Source organism: Macrobrachium rosenbergii, chromosome 56 (assembly GCF_040412425.1).
Source record: "Macrobrachium rosenbergii isolate ZJJX-2024 chromosome 56, ASM4041242v1, whole genome shotgun sequence".
Taxonomy (NCBI): domain Eukaryota; kingdom Metazoa; phylum Arthropoda; class Malacostraca; order Decapoda; family Palaemonidae; genus Macrobrachium; species Macrobrachium rosenbergii.
The window spans coordinates 33504928-33526793 of record NC_089796.1 but is presented as its reverse complement, the minus strand read 5'-3'; the positions used below and the strand labels follow the sequence as shown (position 1 = coordinate 33526793).

The 21866-nt window shown below is 38.0% G+C and overlaps 2 protein-coding genes across 2 annotated transcripts; both read right to left on the bottom strand.

Annotated features, from left to right (window-relative positions):
• Positions 1-6115: 6115 nt before the first annotated feature.
• Positions 6116-6793, bottom strand: LOC136836157 (uncharacterized). The gene has a single exon (XM_067100155.1). It carries the CDS (start codon positions 6791-6793, stop codon positions 6116-6118), a length of 678 nt encoding a protein of 225 aa, XP_066956256.1.
• A 333-nt stretch (positions 6794-7126) lies between these two features.
• On the bottom strand, positions 7127-8092 carry LOC136836156 (uncharacterized). Its single transcript, XM_067100154.1, has one exon. It carries the CDS (start codon positions 8090-8092, stop codon positions 7127-7129), a length of 966 nt encoding a protein of 321 aa, XP_066956255.1.
• Positions 8093-21866: the final 13774 nt, after the last annotated feature.

Genomic DNA, 21866 nt, shown 5'->3' with positions numbered 1-21866 from the left:
TGTGGCTGACGAAAAATCTTAAATCCTGGCACTTTAGCTTTCTTTAGGAGCTGAAGTTCTCTTCTTATGAGAGCCAGCGAGAGGGAGGGGAAGTGAATTAATGCACAGCAAAAGTTACTTTGGATACTGCCTGCCACGTGTCGAAATTAGGCAGTTTGATGGAACTAGGGATGGAGCTCTGGTGTCCTTGCCACCACCATCATTTCTGAGACCAAGCTCCTCTCTCTGAGGCCCTTATAGCTTCGGAAGTTACGGCTTTCTCTTCCTAGATGCTGTTGTGATCACTCTGCCCACATGGAAATGCAGGCACCGTGGCTCCGATTTCAAAATGGCAAAATGCACATGTTCAGCCCGCCAGCTGACCTACCTCAGGCGATAATTAGTTCTAGTTGAGTCCGCATCTGGAATTATGGGATTCCCAACAGTACTTTGGACAAGAAAGGGGTTAAAGGGATTTTCCCTCCAAAAGGCAATGGTGAGAGGTTTTAGAGGAGAATTTGTTTACAGTGAATCATACTACATTGACCTGACTGAATTACTTAGCCCCTTTTACTTTGAATTATTGCATGAAAGATGGTGTAGGATGGAATATTCTTAATACCTCCCCCACCTTGATGACATTTACAGCCTTAGTCGGGTTGAAATGGCTAAAGTTATGTTATCGCAACAGACAATAATTTCTCTCTTCACAATCTTTGGGGTCATTAGTATAAAATATAATATTTCTGCTAAATATCATGGTCAATTATAAAAAAAGAAATCAATTATGACTTTTACTCTACTTTGCAGAATTAATTTACTTTGCTGGCAACAGTAATAATTTCGTTTGCTAAGAAATTATATTAAGCAGCATTTAATGAATATAAAATTGCTAGATTATTACTTAATTGGAAACAAAATTGAACTTACCATCATGAGGTCAATATTGTCATACTTAGAGTACTCCATGCACTTATTAGTAAACCTTTTAGTCACAAGTTCATGCGATTAATATACCTCGAGGAGCCAATACAACGAAAGTATTCGTGGGTTTTGTTAGGTGTTGCCATGATATTTGAGAGCGATGGCTCAGTGCCAGGGGCACAAATTATAAGTACGTGTGATTTATCAATATGTAGTACTGGCTATGGAAGCCAGAGGTTATAAATTACTAGGAAATAACAATAATAAAAGAGATTATCTCACTTTGGGAGCAACTGATAAGGCATACTGACAACACAGCACTGACCATGAGTTATAGGAGTATGTGTAATTTACACAGTTTGCGAGTCTGGGACTCGAGATTCATCACAAAAGAATAATAAAGAATAGATGACAGACACAAAGTAATTATTAACTGTTGTAAACAGATGTTCATTAAGTATGCCAAAATTATATTCCTTAGCCTATGGAAATGGCTATGTTCATTCTATAGCCCGAAAGGCCTCAAAGGGAAGTCATAGGACTTACCAAATTGGGATATCTGTCAACTGCACTCTGCATTAGCAGAGTGGGAAACAAGGTAAAATATAAGTCTTTGTGAGGTGTAGAATAATATGATTAATAGAACAAAATAATGAAAGGAAAAAATGTTAAAGGAAAAGAATGAATTTCAGAGTTATAAGGAAACTAAGTAAGTTAGGAAACCTGACACCCTCTTCTGGATATAGGTGCCAAGGTCCTCGTAGGATAGAGGGGTGGCACTGTGTCAGGTTGGCACTAGTGCCAAAGGAGCTCAGAGGCTCTCTTTTGGCGATCGGGAGCCATCTACGCCCATGATTTTCTTCCATGGACCTGTTTTAGGGTGATGGTTTTCCTTGGTAGGGGAATCGGTCAAACCAAGTGTGGGGAGGACAACTTAGTGCCACCTAGGTCAGCTTCTCTGGTGGCCGGAGCAGGGGCATTCTTTACAGGCTCTGCCCAAGGTCGTTGCAGTTGCTTTTCGTCCAAGAGCCAGAAGGGGCTCGTTGGGGCATTCTCCCATTTGAGAACTTAGAAGGATTTTCTGGCTGGGCCTCAGCTTTGAAATAGCACTGTTCTGTGGGGTTCCCTATTCTCTTGCAATATCCACACACTGGTTTCTTTGGGGCTTGCCCATGTTTGAGAGGGTGCTAAGAATTTGGTGAGGCAGGCGAAGAGGGGTGTAATTTTCTTCCATGGGAACTAAGATGAGGATGATTGGTGTTACAGGTGTCAGCCCAGCAACAGCACTCGACCACTGCCTTAGGCACCTTGTCACGTGGATAGGTGGCAAGAGCTGACGGGCATAAAATAAGAAGTCCTCGAGCTGGAAGAGTTCGAGGATGTCCTCCACACTAGTGGGCTTGAGAGATTCTAGCCATCATTTTAAGGCTTGGATCTTTTTGAATATCCACTCAGACCAGGTTTGGCCTAATTCTTTGGGCATATTTCTCCACCTTTTCCTCCAACGGTCAGGAGTTATTTCAACAGGTTATGTAATGGCTTGGCGGACAAGGGCAAGATTTCCTTCATCCTCAGGAGGGAGAGCATTGAAGGCAATGGCACCTTTCCCTTCAAGGTGCCATCCCAGGATCAGGGACACTTCTTTAGTAGAGGGCTGATAGGTCATCAGAACCTTTTCAATATGGTTGAGCCGGGCTTCAGGCTCGGCTTCGTCCCATTTTCTTATAAGGGAGCCTACACTGCTGAGGGTTGAATGTGGTGAGGGCGTTGGGGTGTTGCACACGCCCTGAGCCACCATTGCAAGCTGATGAGCTCTTTCTTTCTCCTTCTCCTGTCGTTCTTTCTCTTTCTTCTGCCGTTCTGCCTCTTCTCATTTCTCCCAGGCTATTCTTTCTGCCTCTTCTTGTCTCTCTTGGGTTATTCTTTCTGCCTCTCTTTCTGCCTTGGCATCGTCTACTCTCTCTTGGGCCCATTCCCTCAGGCCTTGTCCTGATGACAGTCGCATGTCCTTTTCAGTGGAGATGTAAAACTTGAAGTCCCCATTTTGCTGGGCTCTGGATGTTGTAGACATCTTGAGATAACTCTTATATGGGCGTGACCCTTTAGGTAATCAATATGTCTGAAAAGACTCAAGTTTGTTTCAGGATGAACAAATTTTAATATCTGCATAAGACTTAGTTTGTTTGTGTTGAAAAAATTTTTACATATGCCTAAATAAGACTTAGTTTGTTCGTGATGAATGAATTTTAATGTGTCCTGAAAGACGTAACTTGGATTTTATGTCACGCACAGACTTAGCCGGATAGCGGGAAATTAAGTCGTTCCAGGGAACAAGGGTTTGTGTGTGTTGAACATGGCTAATTGGGTTCCTGAGAACTTAGGGTTTGTGCTAAATGAGCGATTTGGGGTCTCATAAGACTCAAAGTTGTTCTAATGAACTAATTCAGTATGTTTAAGAAGACTTAAGGTTGTTCTAATGATCTGGAATAATCAGTCCTGTAAGGACTTGGATGTGTGTGAAATACCCGAATATAAAGTCTTGAAATGGACTTGGATTTTTTTAAGCACAAGGTTTAACGCAAGCCTTAAATAATGATTTGCAGAGAATTGTCAGAGCTGGCGGAATTAAAGTAACAGACTTATGTAGAATTGGATACTGCTCAATGTGCTTTTGAATTTTTACTTGCTTACATAAATAGTTGCAGTGCCTGTAGGAATGCTTATGCTGACGGTGACAGCAAATATTATAAAATTACTCTGGGCAGTTGGGAAGCGGTAGCTTCGAGAAATTCGCAGTTAAATGCGTGAACGAACGATTATGCTGGTGGTTCAGCAAATATTATAAAATTGTATTGCTCTAGGCAAATAGGAATAGTTACTTCTAAATATTAGTTACTTCTAAATATACGCAATCAAATGCAAGAGAAACAATGTAGCTGGCCTTTCAGCCAAGAAAGAGAGAAAAAAATATGCATACAGTGCAACGAGAAAGGAATGTCCAATTTCAAAAGTGCAATATAAAAACTCGGTAGAATATGATGAGTACATGAAAAAAAATCTTAGTTTACCATGCACAGGCAAATTTTCTGCCAACAAAATCTCATGTGCTTAAGGGAAAAGGTAAAGGAAATATTTACTTTACTCTAGGGACCTGATTTTGTTTACTTTAGCGATCCCATGGGACAGGGGACAGTTCAGCACGTGCGTTTGAAGAGAAACAACCAACAAATACAACGCAGTCTCGGTTTAGTTGACACCTGGCCAAGTGAAGTTTTGCACAAATGTTAATGAGACGACCGATAAATTTCGGAAGATTTTCCTCTCTTCTAGGGGATCGAATGAATGGATGTTTCCTTTTTTCTCTCGGTTTGTTTACTGGAAAGACTGAATGGAATTTACCATGTGCGTATCTTTTATAGAAGGAATATAAACAAATGCGAGTACTAACCACGATTTTTAGCTCGCATGGCCTGAACAAATTTTTACGGATTTATGAGATTTATTCAGTAAGGAAGAATAATATCTTTGCCTAGCAAATTCCTAACCTCTACGAGAGAGAGAGAGAGAGAGAGAGAGAGAGAGAGAGAGAGAGAGAGAGTAAAAATATCCTATCTCCAGCAATACGAAAATTGATGGATGCATGCACTTGTTCTAACAATTCCTAACTCTATTTCAGCCATGATTTTGTTCGTACCTAACAAAAAATACACATAATAACACACTTATTGTGGAAATGGATCACTTGTGCGCTTATAGGGGAATTTACGCTAATTAAGAAGGTTCGTTTCTTGTCTCGCATTCAGCTCTTACCGAGGCTATTTAGCTGATAACTGCACATTGCCAAAAGGGGTAAGGACTCAATCTGTGACGTTTCAGATTGCGAGATCTTGGCAATTTGGTCGCCAGTGTTGTAATTTTAAAGCTGGGGATATTGGATATGATTTGTTGAGAATTTTCTTAAGGACATTATCTCCTTTTGAAGTAACAGGATCATAAAAAATGACGTAGACTTATAATGTCCTATGTCTTTTTGTCGGTTTACGCAGCTTATGACGTTTGGATTATAGGCCTATCCGTATCTTATATTCAGCTGTTTCGTTGTGGTTCTTGTGGTTATTCTTGTTTTAGTTACTGCTGTTATGGTACTTGTAATGTATTCGAAAAATTTTCATTATGGTAACCTAACATTGTGAATTTTGTATATATATATATATATATATATATATATATATATATATATATATATATATATATATATATATATATATATATATATATATATATATATATATATATATATATATATATATATATATATATATATATATATGTAGCGCAACTGCAGGGGGCTTGCCCTGCCCAATCAGAATAAGACCTTTGACACCTCAACCAACCATACGAACGAGGCATGTAACGTCACGACGTTGAAGTCGTTACAGACATTTCATTCTGCAAATGAAATAATTACAATAAAATTTTTACCCTACTTTACAGAAAAAATGTCAACAGACCTAAATTAAAACTACACTTATATTACGACTTACAAAAACAATAATAAGTATATTACAACAAAACTAATCAAAACAGAAATAACAAATCTGAACTTGAATCGACCAGTAAATTACAAATGGAATTGATCAATCAATACAGTTACTTACTCCAAGTTATTTAGTTGGAGGGCGCAGTCTTATTCTAAATTATTAATGGCGATCTCGAAAGAGAACCGCCCAGCTCCAGTCCTCAAGATCAAGTGTAAAACAACGATTCTTTGCGCATATTTTCACTTGTTAAAGAATTCGTCCAGTACCTAGTTTGGCAACTAAACGACCCCAAATTTTATAATTAGCTAGTTCAATAATAGGAATAGAGGACGCGATTCGTGTCTGTTTACACTCCGGAGCTTTATCTCGGGTTAATTTTTACTCTTATAAATTATACACGTTTTTCATTAAAATTCACTTGTGAACCTTTTGTAACAAATTTTACATACTAGAACTATAGATAAAACTTTATCTCATTTAATAAATAAGCAAGAAACAGGAACTTGATTTTTTTTTTTTTTTTTAACTTTTTTTTTTTTTTTTTTTTTTAATAAGAACATGAAACAAAACGACAACATATTGAAAAAGTACTCATTTAAATGAAATTGCACTTTTTGCGACAAAATTTTACGTTATATGCAACTGAAAATCACGTATGTTACTGTAAATGTCTACAAATCAGTACGTTCATTGTTCCTCAGAATGACAACCAAATCTCTGACCGACTTAGTGACAAACTTAGATTTTTCATCAGACTTATACCGCACCGATACTGAACGTGTTATATTATCAGACGACTTGTTTTCAGAAACAACTTCGCCCCAAGACCACTTGTTACGCACGGGATTAGTATCTCTGATTATTACGATATCATTTATCTCTACCCCCCGGTTGGAATCTGACCACTTTTCTCTGGGAAGAAGAGCTGGAAAAATTTGATCATACCATATTTTCCACCAATGATTTAAAAAGAGTTCATTCAGTGCGAGTATTTTTGTGTACTCTATTTGCTCAGGTGTTTTAGCCAACTCGAAATCTAAAAGTTCACTAATATCACCGTTTGATCTACCCAAAATAAGGTCATTTGGACGTAGTAATCTCACAGCGTCTAATTTGGCAACATTATTTCTATGAACACCTAAAGGCCTATCATTTATCATATCAGCAACACTGTACATTAGTCTCTGCAAACGCAGCTTAGTAAACTCAGGTTTTCTTGAAGCAGTGACAGCTTCTAAAGTGTTCTTCACAGTTCTGATCATCCTCTCAGCTTGTCCGACTGACGAATGAGCTCCAGATGGTACGAAGTGCCAGGTTGTTGTTTCGGGATTTGTCTGAATCTTTGCCATCTTGGTATGGTTCCAAAGGCTCTCCATAACGTTTGCAGCACCACGGATTTGCGAACCAAGATCTGCAGTCACAGACGTGGGTTTTCCGCGGATTCTAGTAAAAGCATCAAAACCTGCAAGGAAGCAGTTGGTATCGTAACCTTCAAGGACCTCTATGTGGGCGCACCAGATGCACGACACACGATGACCAGAATCCAGGCTTTACCAGAATTTACCCGTAATTTCTCGTCTCGCGGCGATCTGCGATGGTATTGAACGGACCAGCTATGTCAATGACCACATGTTCGAATACTGGCGATCGCACGAGTTGTTCCACCTTACGAGGAGCGATCTCTACTTGGGCGATCTTCTTCCGTGAAAGCGACAATATGGGCACTGCGACACAACTTTGCTGACGAACCGTTTACCGTTGAGGATCCAGAACTGCTCACGTACTAGGGCAAGAGTAGTATCCGCACCAGAGTGCTGCGGTTGGTGACATTTACGCACCAAGATCTCTGCAAAGGGTTCAGAGTATGGTATAATCGCAGGCAGGTTTGATAGAGCAGCACCAGTACGACCTAGTGCTCTCCACACACCGTCGACGTCCAGTATTGGGTTCAGTGACTTTAGCTTATGTTCCACATCTGACGGTAGCGACTGCTGAGCCTGTTGAATAAGAAACAAGTTTGATATTACTAACTCACGCTTGGTAGGCACAAATGTATCATTTTCAGCAAACCATCTCGAACATTCTGCTTTCGTCATACTACTGATGGCAACTGGAATAGTCTTCACTGTTCTCTTCAGTCGATCTCTGAAAAATTGTGAAGCATTTTCCATAAATCTTATGATTCTAGAGATGCGACGTTTAATCTTCATCAGGCTGTCATTTTTGTCGACCGTTATGTTAAATGTTTTTAGGATATCAAGAATAACTGAATAATCTTCATTTGTTCCATCATCAATCTGGACACATAGTGACTTGCATCTTCCAATGGTCATCCGTGGATCTTTTATTCTTATGTCCAGATCTTCTTTCTTCGCATGAACTTCATTTGCATGTTTGATTGGCCATTCGTTGATGTCCTTCTTCATGAAGTCTGGACCTTTTTGCCATCTGTAATCCTTTCCCATTTCAGATGGGTTAAGACCGCGTGACGCATCATCGGCAACGTTGTTTTCAGAGTCCACATGGTACCAATCACGAATATCAGTCAGGGTTTGTATTTCACCAATACGGCTGGCTGTTCCCATGTTGTACTTGTAGGGCTCATGACGCAGTTGTCCCAGAACTATGGTGCTGTCAGTTAGCAGCATTACCCTTTCAAAAATGAAGCTTGATTTTTTGACGATAGTCTGTTGCATTCTGGCACCCAGCAGACATCCAAGTAACTCACCACGGGGGATCGTTAATGTCGGAATTTGTGGCCACGGTTTTGCCTTTGACATGGCAAGAACAGATGCTCGCTCGCCATTTTCCAACTTCCAGTTGTAGTACGCGACACATCCATAGGCAGTCTGAGAACTATCACAAAAAATTTCTAGAGTGGGTTTGTCAACTGCGGTTTCCGGTGTAAGACAGCGAACAAACCTGACTTCTTTTAGACCGTAGATTGAACGAATCACTTCTTTACACCGACTGCGGGTTGTAGGTAGGTCATCATTACCATCTAGGATCGGATCGTCCCATTCCTGTTTGAGGCGGAATATTTGACCTAGTTCGTGCTTCAGGCAGATGGTAACCGGAGTTGCAAGTCCCGTCGGATCATAGATGGTTGCTATGATCTGTAGATAATTTCTTCGACTGAAAGTGTCAGGAAGGCATCATCAAAATTTTCTAAACTGATATCTTCCTCTGATCTAATGCCTCTCCTTTTCTTTGAGAAGTTAATCCTACCTGAAATGGAAATTTCATCGTTGGCAGAATGATATATTATACCCAGGATCCTTTCCTGCTCTGGTGTCCGTCGCACATTGTCAGGTACATCTGGGCACTTCTTTATGTTGGCATCAATATCACTATCACTTCCACCGATCATGAAATGCTTTATGATGAAGGATGCCTCACTGAGGACAATGTTGAGTTCCTTAGCAAGTTGTAATGCCGTGGAAACATCATCAACACTTGTAGTACCATCATCAACATACAAGTTCGATTTTATGAATTCGTATACCTCTGGGTACTTGTCCTTGAATTTCTCAGCTATGATGAGCATTGCTACACTGCATATACCACCTGCCGGAGTAGTTCCCCAGGAGTTTCGTAGTAATCGCAGCGTCTTGACTTCTTCTTCCTTGTCCAGTTGATTCCACAAAAGGCGGTGCAGATGAGATTCTTCTGTCTCAAGGCGAACAGTGAAGTATGCTTTACTTATGTCCATTGCAACCGGTATTTTCCTTTCCTGGAACCTTAACAGCAGGGTTGGAATTGGTGGAATCAAATTTGGTGGTGGTTCCCACAAGGAGTTGATAGCCTTGCCTTTAAATGGAACACTTGCATCAAATATGATTCTGAGTGGGGTTGAGGAACTATGCTCATTAAAGTGTGCGAAATGACAGATGTAGTAGACTTTGCCACCATTAGATTTCCACTGCGCATCCTCCTCAGCTGTAACCTCTGTCATATAGCCGTCGTTGATCAACTTTTCAAATTCGTCTACATACCAGTTCTTTAAAGCTTTGTTTCTGGACATGGAACGTGTTAACGAATTTAGGCGTTTGAGGGCAACAGGTCGATTATCCGACAAGGTACGGAAGCTTTCCTTCCATGGTAACCTGCAAACGAATATCTTCCGTTCAGGGTCGTAGGTGAGGCAACTCTTGTATGTCTGTACTCTTCGCTCCTCTTCTGAGTTTATGCCGACTGCGTCGCACCGATGACAAACCGGACCATCCTCTACTTCACACATACGATCAAACACAGTCTCAGCACTGGTCTTTATTGAAAGAACCGACTGTCCGCCATTTTCTGCAACCTCGATTCTCCTGCGCAGTTCTACTGGAATTTTTTCCATTACGATGGAAAATGCCGACTCACCTAATGCAGACGTTCGGTTTACCGATCTCAGGTCCTCTTTAGCGACAGTAAGCTCCGTTACCAATCGACGAAGACCATCTGCATCAGACTCGCTTCTGACAGGCCTAATGTCATGGACGTCCTTGAGGACTGCGTCACGGATGGTGTTTCCCCTTCCGTAAATGCAATCTAATGCTGACCATGCTTCATCCAAGCTCGATTTCGACTGAACAATGAGGCCTTCCCTCGAGTTTTCTCGCAATGCTTCTCTCAGTCTTAAAAGCGCCATCTCCTCAGACATCTGGCTCTGAACTAATAGCTCGAAATTTTTCTTGAATCTTTTATACGATCGAACTTCACCATCCCACGTCGGACAAGAAAGTTTCTTCAATTGGACGAATGACGAATTAGATTTTCTGACCTCATTAGCTTGCTTAGGAATGTCCTCTTTTTCCGATAGCTTTTCCATTCGTTCATTTATCTGCGTCCTCAGCTTGTGGAAGGTAACACCCGCATCACGCAATGTTTTCAAAGTTTCGTCACAAGTCAGATTGCCTGCGGAGACTCTTTTCAAATCACTATATAATTCACGAAGAGAGTTCAATGATAACCTTAAATCATCAACAGTGGCGTTCTCTGCATCTGCTAAGATGGCCTCGGCGTCCGAACTTTCAATAGTCCAGGTCTCAACAATGTCAAATTTCTTCCGAGTCAAAGATTTCACCTTCCTGGGAGGCATGTTTACGAGATTGAACAGTAAACAGCAGTACAACACCCGAACGATGAATTCAGCGACCCAGTTATGAGAAATGGAACACAAGAAGTATTGCTTCAAAACACCAACTTTGGGTCGATAACTGATAATAGCCACTCTTCCAGACGACGAGTCATTGACGGAACCAACTAGTTAGGCATTCAAACATTCAGCTTTCGCGAACTAAACTCGTTGACACTTTTGTTTGCTGTTCTTACCAATGAAGTAATTTATGAACGAGTTGACCTTGAGGACAATTTACATACCACAAGGCACAAATTGGAGCGAACTTACTTTAGAGTTTCCTCGATTCCGCAGAGCACTTGGAAATGAAATGTAGCGCAACTGCAGGGGCTTGCGCCTGCCCAATCAGAATAAGACCTTTGACACCTCAACCAACCATACGAACGAGGCATGTAACGTCACGACGTTGAAGTCGTTACAGACATTTCATTCTGCAAATGAAATAATTACAATAACATTTTTTACCCTACTTTACAGAAAAAATGTCAACAGACCTAAATTAAAACTACACTTATATTACGACTTACAAAAACAATAATAAGTATATTACAACAAAACTAATCAAAACAGAAATAACAAATCTGAACTTGAATCGACCAGTAAATTACAAATGGAATTGATCAATCAATACAGTTACTTACTCCAAGTTATTTAGTTGGAGGGCGCAGTCTTATTCTAAATTATTAATGGCGATCTCGAAAAGAGAACCGCCCAGCTCCAGTCCTCAAGATCAAGTGTAAAACAACGATTCTTTGCGCATATTTTCACTTGTTAAAGAATTCGTCCAGTACCTAGTTTGGCAACTAAACGACCCCAAATTTTATAATTAGCTAGTTCAATAATAGGAATAGAGGACGCGATTCGTGTCTGTTTACAATATATATATATATATATATATATATATATATATATATATATATATATATATATATATATATATATATATATATATATATATATATATATATATATATATATATATATATATATATATATATATATATATATATATATATATATATAATGATATATAAATATATATATCATATATATGTAATTGCATACATACATGTATACATATAATGAGAATCACAATGTTTGCATATATTTGAATACTTCTTATTGTAAAGTATCGCATTAAAAGTCATGAATATATATTCCTGTTGGACGTTCAGCGTCCAGAGGTACCCAAGAAGCCTCCCATCCCCTTCTATACCTTACCATAACTCAGGGCCGCATTTGGGTTCATCTAAGCCAAGCGACAAGAATATTGTTGTAATCTCTTGGCAGGAAGCAAATTTTACTCATGAATCAGTAAGCCCATGCGGCAGCTACAGAGTCTCGGAGAAACTGAAATTTGCCTTATTGTATATCAATAATATTTTCTATCTTTTATTTTTATCTGAGCTATAGAAGATATTGCGATACACCCCTTCTTTTCCAAGTGTTTCAGAGAATATTTATTTCTCTCTCCCTCTCTCTCTCTCTCTCTCTCTCTCTCTCTCTCTCTCTCTCTCTCTCTCTCTCTCTCTCTATACATCGATAAAAGGAACTCTTCGTCGGTATCTCCATTATCCACTAACTCTCTTTCTCGGAGAAACTGAAATTTGCCTTATTGTATATCAATAATATTTTCTATCTTTTATTTTTATCTGAGCTATAGAAGATATTGCGATACACCCCTTCTTTTCCAAGTGTTTCAGAGAATATTTATTTCTCTCTCCTCTCTCTCTCTCTCTCTCTCTCTCTCTCTCTCTCTCTCTCTCTCTCTCTCTCTATACATCGATGAAAGGAACTCTTCGTCGGTATCTCCATTATCCACTAACTCTCTTTCCGTCCCAGCTATTCAGAGCCACAGGCAGTCGGGAATTAAAAGAAAATAAATGGAAAATAGAAACAGGAACGTCACTATGCTTTCCAAGCAGAGGAACGCAAAGCGTTACCACATCACATGAGTCAGTTACGTCACGATCTTGTAAAGACTCACTATTTGGACACGAAATCTAACGTTTAGTTGTTTTAATCCTCCTTTTCTGTGGTGTATGGATCAATGCTTACACAGGTAAGACGTACACGTTTCTGGGAGAGTCTTATTGACATCTCTAGACGCCTGTTGCGAGTCACAACGAGCTCTGGTTCCTTCTCTCGATGATCATATTAGAGCAAGGCTCGATGCCTCGAGATGTTGCAGCATCTTCGCTTTAAAAGAGAGAGAGAGAGAGAGAGAGAGAGAGAGAGAGAGAGAGAGAGAGAGAGAGAGAGAGAGAGAGATCGTCGTCTAAAGGTCGGTTATTGAGGATTGGCGACATAGTCTGCAAGGTGTAGAAACCTTAATAGTCTGAGCCTGAGTTATAAAGTAGTCGTGCACCTGAATTGTTTTCCTTTAAGATTTCATTCAAGCGTACTTTTTCTCCTTTTTTATTTACTTTTTAATTAATTATCATTATGTAACTTTGAATATTTTGTTTTACTAACTAAAAATCATCTGTACCTACATGGTTTTTGCTAAGCTCTTTATTATCATGCAAATGTCATTCTATTTTGATGAAGCGCGATGGAAATCAGGTTACTTGAATTTTGTAACTAACTAGACAATCTCTCTTCGGCTGCATAAAAGTAAATTATACAAATGCAGAAAATTCTTCACGAAAAGTGTGAAAAAATGACGACTTCACATATATCTCTAGAAATAAAATCAGCTTCAGGTCTCTGTTATAAATAGAAATGGGTTACAATGAGGTCCGGGATCCAAAGAGAGTGGGTTAAGTGATATTTAACGCAATGCAACAAAATAAAATTTACTGCTAGAAGAAATCTGTTGCAATATAGCTATCATATGGTTTGATTGGTGGCACCAACGGAGTTGTTCCTAAATGAAATATGAAATTGGATGAGGAAAAAAATTCTATAACTAAGAAAATTCCTCTGGTAATTGTCTTAGTTCTTGTAACTAAAAAAAAAAAAAAGAATTAAGCATCAAGACGAAGAAAAACTGACTATGTGACTGTCCTGGGCAAATGATCGTCAGTTACAGCTAATTACAATGGCTGCCGAGTTTGCTGTGTCATAATGTCATGTTGAAATTTAAGGTTTTAACTCGGACGGTTGGCTACTTGGGTCTCACTGCACCCTCTGAAAACAGATTTCTGAGCTGAGTTGAGAGTTCCTATCACTGAATATTAGGATGCGCTAGTAGCCCTATGCCTGACTCCACAGATCTCTGCTTTCTAATAATTCGTGCATAGAGAAGCACTGTTCCACAGATTGCAAATAGCAGAATCTGTGAGCATAAATCAACAACGGCCTGCGTTAAATTTACAGAGGAACACCGACCTCATCCTCCCTTTTTCAAGGAAACCACAGGATATCCGCGAGAATCTGAGGAGACACACAAGTGACAGAACACCCCTGGACACGACTGCCAACAGCGAAGCAAATCAAGACTGTCGGCCAGAGATGGGAATCATCACCTTGTCCACGCCCTTTGCTGGAAGCTGCAGCATAGGGCATATTCTACAGAGCACCAGGAATGCCCAAGCTGCTGCCCAGACCACCAGTGAGAGAATGAGACCTGACGACCAATAGAAATTCAGCATCCCAATGACGTCATGTTTAAAATTCAAATGTTCACATGCAGTAATCAACAAATAAAAAATCCGCCAAAGTTTCTTTGGCGCAATCGAGTTTTCTGTACATCGTATATAGCAAAAAACACCTCTCTTTGCAGCTAAGCCAGGCCCACTGTTTTACGTCACGACCATCCCTTCGAAAAGTTCTTTAATCTGTGGTTCTTTTCATCTTCATTAATTTTGCAATGGTTGTTTTACCGAACTAAAAAGTACGTTCTGCTGATTATCAAAAGGGAGTGTTATACTATCCCCTGAAATAAGATCATAATACGCATCTCCTAAAAAAAAAAAAAAAAAAACAGGAAAATATGAATGAAGTCAGGAGAGTTCCGCGATGCTGCAAAGTTGTTTTTCGTAAATAAGGTTCACCTGAGTACGGAGGTGGCACAGGGAATATCTTGCGTTCGAATCTTTGCTCTTGAATCACAGGACAATAATAATTACCATCTGATATTGTGAAGCGTGTTCGCCATTCTAAACTTAAACAAAGACTTTCTCAGAGCTATGCAGATTCGTATTTCATAATGATTTTAGGAAATTTTACTACATTTTAATAGTCATAAAATCGAATTCATTGCAATCGTTTACACATTCGGTGGAATGAAAAGCAGTGACTGCACTCTGCTAAACCATCATATGCCTATGATTAACTTAAAGTTACAGAATGATAAGCTATATGAGTCATATTGGATATAACTTGCTGAGAATTTTCTTAAGGACATATCTCCTTTCGAAATAACAGGATCATAAAGAATGACGTAGACTTGTAATGTCCTATGTCTTTTTGTCAGTTTACGCAGCTTATGACGTCTGGATTATAGGCCTATCCGTATCTTAAATTCAACTGTTTTATTGTGGTTCTTGTGGTTATTCTTGTTTTTGTTACTGCTGTTATGGTACTTGTAATGTCTTCGAAAAATTTTCATTATGGTAACCTAACATTGCAGAATAAACATAGACCTATTAATAATTACTAGTGTAAAGAATTATCTGCCTACTATTGTTAATATCGCACTTTTGAAATTGGCACATTCTTTTCTCATTGCATTGTATGCATATTTTTTTTTCTCTCTTTCTTGGCTGAGAAGCCAGCTACATTGTTTCTCTCCCATTTGATTGCGTATATTTAGAAGTAACTGTTCCTGTTTGCCTAGAGCAATACAATTTTATAATATTTGCTGAACCGCCAGCATAATCAGTCGTTCACGCATTTAATTGCGAATTTCTCGAAGCTACCGCTTCCCATCTGCCCAGAGTAATTTTATAATATTTGCTGTCACCGCCAGCATAAGCATTCCTGCAGGCACTGCAGCTATTAATGTGAGCAAGTAAAAATTCAAAAGCATATTGAGCGGTGTCCAATTCTACGTAAGCCTGTTACTTTAATTCCGCCAGCTCTGACAAATCTCTGCAAATCATTATTTAATTGAAATTGAGTCACTTCTTTTAATTAAAAGTAATCGAGATCTTTATGAATATAGCCTGCGCTAGAATATTCTCTTAACAACAGAGAGAGAGAGAGAGAGAGAGAGAGAGAGAGAGAGAGAGAAAATTTACTGATTCTTATGTCTCCTTGTGTCCAACAAGGTAATCCGCAAGAATGCCCCCAAAAGCAAGTGAATCATGGGCTACTCGCAGACTGGTTTGGATCATCTCATACATAACTTTTTCAGCTGTCATATATTTTTTCTTATTCCTTTAAGCATCTTATGATGCCTTCCTACCATAGCACTCATTTTCATAGGAATGCTACAGCAATCTTATATTTTGCTCATCACAGTAATATAATTTGTTATCCCTTTTGTAAATATATTTTTAATATAACTCATTGCGAGCAGTTCGATAGTTGAGCATAAGGCTGAGACAGCCCTATGATTGTTCTATGTGTGCCAACGGCTACATGCCCACAAATTTTACTTTTATTCCCTGTGGTATGTGGCTCCACATTTACTATGGCCATCAATGCAAGTACACATGTATGTGTATATGCTGTATATGCACATGCTTATACGTGTACATTTCACCGTATTCATATGCATTATATATCGTGTGGTCGGGGCTACTATATTAATTAAAAGCTACTCTATTTCCAGTAGATACGGGTGGAAAACTATTTGCAATAAGAAATTGACAATTACATATGTATCTGGTAAAAGTGACCAGTAGATTCTACATATATATTTCAGCCTAAAAAGCAATAAAAACAATTGCCCACTTGGCTACGATGGTGAGGATGGGTCTATTCCAGCTCTAATAAATGTATCTGAAAAAGACAGGTATATGTATGTACCAGGGGTAATAGACTTTTAGCCTTCTCGTGGTCAGGTCGGCAACGTGACCTCCTTGTGATTATGGTGACACGGGTTCGTTTCCCGCGACCGGACATCCAAGCCACTTCAATTACTTGCACTTAAATCTTTACGGCTTTGTAGTGACAAGCATATCCAAAAAGCGCGAAGAATTCGAGAAGTTAAGAGGGCATTGTTTCTATTACAATTACATAGGTATCTGGTAAAAGTGATTCTAGTAGATATATATATATATATATATATATATATATATATATATATATATATATATATATATATATATATATATATAGATATATATATACTGTATATATATACATATATATATATATATATATATATATATATATATATATATATATATATATATATATATATATATATAATAATAACAATACCATTTTAATCTGAATACAATTATATTAAAATTTTTTCCCACTCCATAAGTACTTCAATATTGGCCGGAAATTACGAGGGAATCGTGTTATGATTATCCTGAGATGAAAATCCTTTTGATTTCTGAAGTCATTTTATACAACAGAGTATGGTCTTTGAACAAATTCCATATTTATCTCTAGAGTTAATCTCCCTTTCCCCATATAGACTGGATTTATGCCGAGGGTGGATAATTGCAGCTGTTCTGGAGAGACAGCTAAGATGGGGAAAAAACGGTTCTCAAAGCTCGCACTCATTATAAGCCGATTATAATTACTTCAAAAGTCTATAGCCCTAAAGAGAGCAAAAATAACGTAAGTTTCCTCTTTTCACTTTGTTTGATAAGTTATTTAAAGGAAAAGCTTGCCGTGCTATATATAGCCTGTTTCATTCCATCTGTCCCTTCATTGATGTAGGCTTTGGGCAGATGTGGCATACATAGGTGGCTCGTGATTGGTTGCAATCAATGTTTCCGACATCGTTGGCTTACTGTGAAAAAAGATACAAACTACATTGTTTCTTCAGTAATGCATCTGAATGCTTCTATATACAAAGAACTCTCACACCCTATATAGATCATATACATGCCGATTTATATCGATCGATAATATAACAATACAAGCACACAGAAGACGAGCTTGTATTAAATGGTTTGGAGCAGACACAGCGAACGGTGAGCTTTCAGTGCTCATGCTCTATCTTATTGTTAGTAAAGAAGAATACCTTAGTTTTACCAGACCACTGAGCTGATTAACAGCTCTCCTAGGGCTGGCCCGAAGGATTAGACTTATTTTACGTGGCTAAGAACCAATTGGTTACTTAGCAACGGGACCTACAGCTTATTGTGGAATCCGAACCACATTATAGCGAGAAATGAATTTCTATCACCAGAAATAAATTCCTCTAACTCTTCATCAGCCGGACGGGAGAATTGAACTCCGGCCCATCGAGTGACAGTCTGAAGCTCAACCGACTCAGCCAACGAAGGGCTTTATTAAATAAGAAGACTTCTGGTTATGCGAGTGCAAATAAAATAAAAAGAATACTCAGTAATTTCTTGCATGTAAATTACATGAGTAGAGTCATATTTGAAACGGCGCGAAATATTGTCATCTATGACTGTGAGGCTGCCTGGGGTAGGTGAAGGAACAGCCATTGTAACATTGGCTGGAAGACGGGAAAATTCTGATAATACACGGCATTGGTATTGGGGTTTTCTTTGAAGAATACTTTGCATATTTACAGTTTTTCTTGGCCATACAATTCGTTATACTAGCACAGGGACTAGGCAATTTCAGGAATGTTTTGCCAGATGACTTATCGACCAAAAGTTTGAAATCTCATTGAGTTTCTGTCATCCTTCGTAGTTGATGAATTACATACGTCATAAAAGACTAGCCAGGACATTTTTTAAAATGTACGGCATTGGAACGACGCTTAGATGAATGAATAAATAATGGCTACAATAAGCAAGTAATTTTGACTGATTTGAAACGAAAATGTGCTTAAAGAAGGCCAGTAAAAATCAAATATTTGGCATAGGTCTATCGTTCGTTTGTCAGTGTTTCGTGTTCTAGTGGTTAGTGACATTAAAGGTTATTTTTCCTGTTTACTGACGCGCATATGACTTTGGTCTCATAATAAAGTTATTTCCATATTCATGCAATGAAATTATACATAGAATAAAGTTTGAATGATAAGGAAATCTTGTGTTCTGAACAGTTTGAGGGCATAGGTCTACCATAGGTAGGCTATACCAGTGAGATAAAACATCATTACTGAAAGCCCATCGTTCGTTCGTGTTCGATTGACTGTTTAATACACACCCGTCTTTCTTGCAGTTGTATAGTCATATTATCGATAAAATCGGTCATGTTCATGATTTGATTTTCAGCCAATCACGAGCTACACATGCACAAGAGCCACATCGTCAACCGTGGGTGGATAAGTGGATTACAATCGATTACAGTTATGTCAAAGTGAATTGTGAATTGCAAATGTAATTACTTAATGGTCTGTTTTTATCCAAATCACGCAACAAATAAAGGTGAGAAATATATGAAGTGAGATACTGATAGCAACCATTATAATAACAACATAATCCCACATTTACTGACATTACCACGATGATCATAGGAAATATATATATATATATATATATATATATATATATATATATATATATATATATATATATATATATATATATATATATATATATATATATATATATATATATATATATATATATATATATATGTGTGTGTGTGTGTGTGTGTGTGTGTGTGTGTGTGTGTGTCTAGTCAAACTGTACAGGTGAATCTGCCTTCCGGTTATAAAATGAACTGGAATAACTAACAACGGTATCTGATTTGTTTCGCATCCGCGTAAGCGCATTCTAATCCCCATAAAGGTATTCTACTCTGCGGATCCACATGTGGATATTCTATAGCCTATATAATATAGATCCACGTAGAGATATTCTGTTCTGTGGATCTGTATGTGCGTATACTGTACTGCAAACTCGCATGTGGGTATCTTTTTTTATGCGGAATTACATATGAGTATTGGGTTACGTGGATTTGCATGTGAGTATTGTTCTGTGGATCTGCAAGTGGATAGTATCCTGTTCTGTGGAATGTGGGACTCAAGGGCAAAGGTTTGCAAATCTGTAGTAACGAATCTGACGGCCCATCGGGAATCAAGCCCTCCTTGATTTTGTCGCTCGTCAAACCTCAAGAATATTTCATCGCGGTCGTGTCTACCGCTTTATAGTCTACTTCAATAAGGTTAGCAAGGCTTTCTACTTTTTGTGAACGTACAGTACTACGCCAGGTCATTTAATTGAGCCGTATATTGCAGGATGTTGGAATATTAATTTGCGAACAATTTTCGTAACTGCTCTGCCAGTTTTATCCACAACATGATATTGGTATCTCTGAGAAATTTCTCAGTATCCATACCGTATTTTTAAACACACACACACACACACACACACACACACACACACACACACACATATATATATATATATATATATATATATATATATATATATATATATATATATATATATATATATATATATATATATATATATATATATATATATATATATATATATTATTGTAAATACTATTTAAATTTTTTTCTTTGGTTGTTCTTTAACGTAAATTAAATTTTCATCTTTACATAAGTCACGAGAAACTGCTTGATGGTTCTTTTCGCTCCTCTCAAGGATTTTGTATTTATTGTTATATAGTTATATTTATTGCTTGTTTCTTTTTTTCATATTTCAACGAGCGGAGTATCGTCTTCAGTAATTGCCTCTTTCGCCCGATGGTTTTTCGCTGCTTTTCTCGTCGTCCTTACTAGATGTGGGGGAGTTTTCCACCAGGCAAGGATTGATAGTTTCGGTTCCCCGAAGGGAGGTTCAGCATCCTATATTTCCACTGCATTCTTCGTCACTTGTTGTCTGCAACACTGCTTTCTGGCCAAGGCCAGGACTTTTAGACGCTCGCTCTTTTTTCAATGTGAGGCTGCTGTTGGTGGAGAGGGCGTGCCTTGTGCCCTCTTGTGCGAGCTTGTCTGTGGGTTTTGCTTTCGCCCACCTGTGAGCAAGGTCCATCTCTTGCGTTGACGAGTGCACTGCTGTATCCTCCGGGAATCGCCATGAGGCCTTCTGAGGCCGGAGAAGGGTGAGCATCCCCTTTTGCCTGTTTGTTTTCCTCTGTGAGTGGAATATCCCGTCGGAGTATTGCTTCAAAGCATCAAGCGGAAGCTCCCGTAGGAGCTTTTATAGACAGTTTCCCTGACTGAAGCAGTTTTAGTGTATTTTCACCATGTATGGTGAACGTTTGTTAACTGTATGAATTAAGGTGTGTCTCATTTGTTTTTAGATATTTGTGTTGAGGAAAAAGTCAGTTATTAGTGTTAAGTTTCTTCACTGTGTCTCCTCCTATCGTGTACACGTGAGTGAATGTTGATTTCGTTCTCCTGCTATGACATTTCTCTCTTACTCTTCGGTATAACAGTTAGGTAGGAGATTGAGGTATGTGTGAAGGTATTGTATATGCTTGTATGTTTTTTTTTCTCTGGTTCCTCAAGCAGGTTTTCGGAGACACTTTAATTATTAAGTTTGTTTTGTAAACATATAAGTGTTAAATTTAGGCATTTGATCTTTTTTGTCACCTCTTTGAGTGTGTATTAACTACAGTCTACAGTAGTGTGTGGTAAGTCTTTGTCTGGACTGGCAATTGACTTTTTGAGCAGAGGACCTGGTTTAAAAAAGAAAAAAAATAATTTGTGGCCCTTGTTGAAGAGTTCTTAACGATATATATATATATATATATATATATATATATATATATATATATATATATATATATATATATATATATATATATATATATATATATATATATATATATATATATATATATATATATATATATATATATATATATATATATATATATATACATACATACATACATATTAGATATATATCTATATATATATATATATATATATATATATATATATATATATATATATATATATATATATATATATATATATATATATATATATATATATATATATATATATATATATTACTTAAGGAGTAGATTCAGCCGGTGGGTAACGTTTCCAGTTATATAATGGTAGACATTGACAGAATATTGACCATCCGTCTGTTGTTTTTCCAACAGATGACTAACAGCCAATAACCACAGACTGGATATTTAGGAAGCACGCCCATACCGTTCCAAGAAGTAAACATTTCCAATTCTTAATGACAAATTTTTCCGACTGGAATTGTTAAGAACTTCATTTCCACCAAACGCTGCAAGCATGAGACGGCAATTTATTTCTTCCTTTATACCTTTGCCCGGTATGTCGTCAACGGAAAACACTTTAC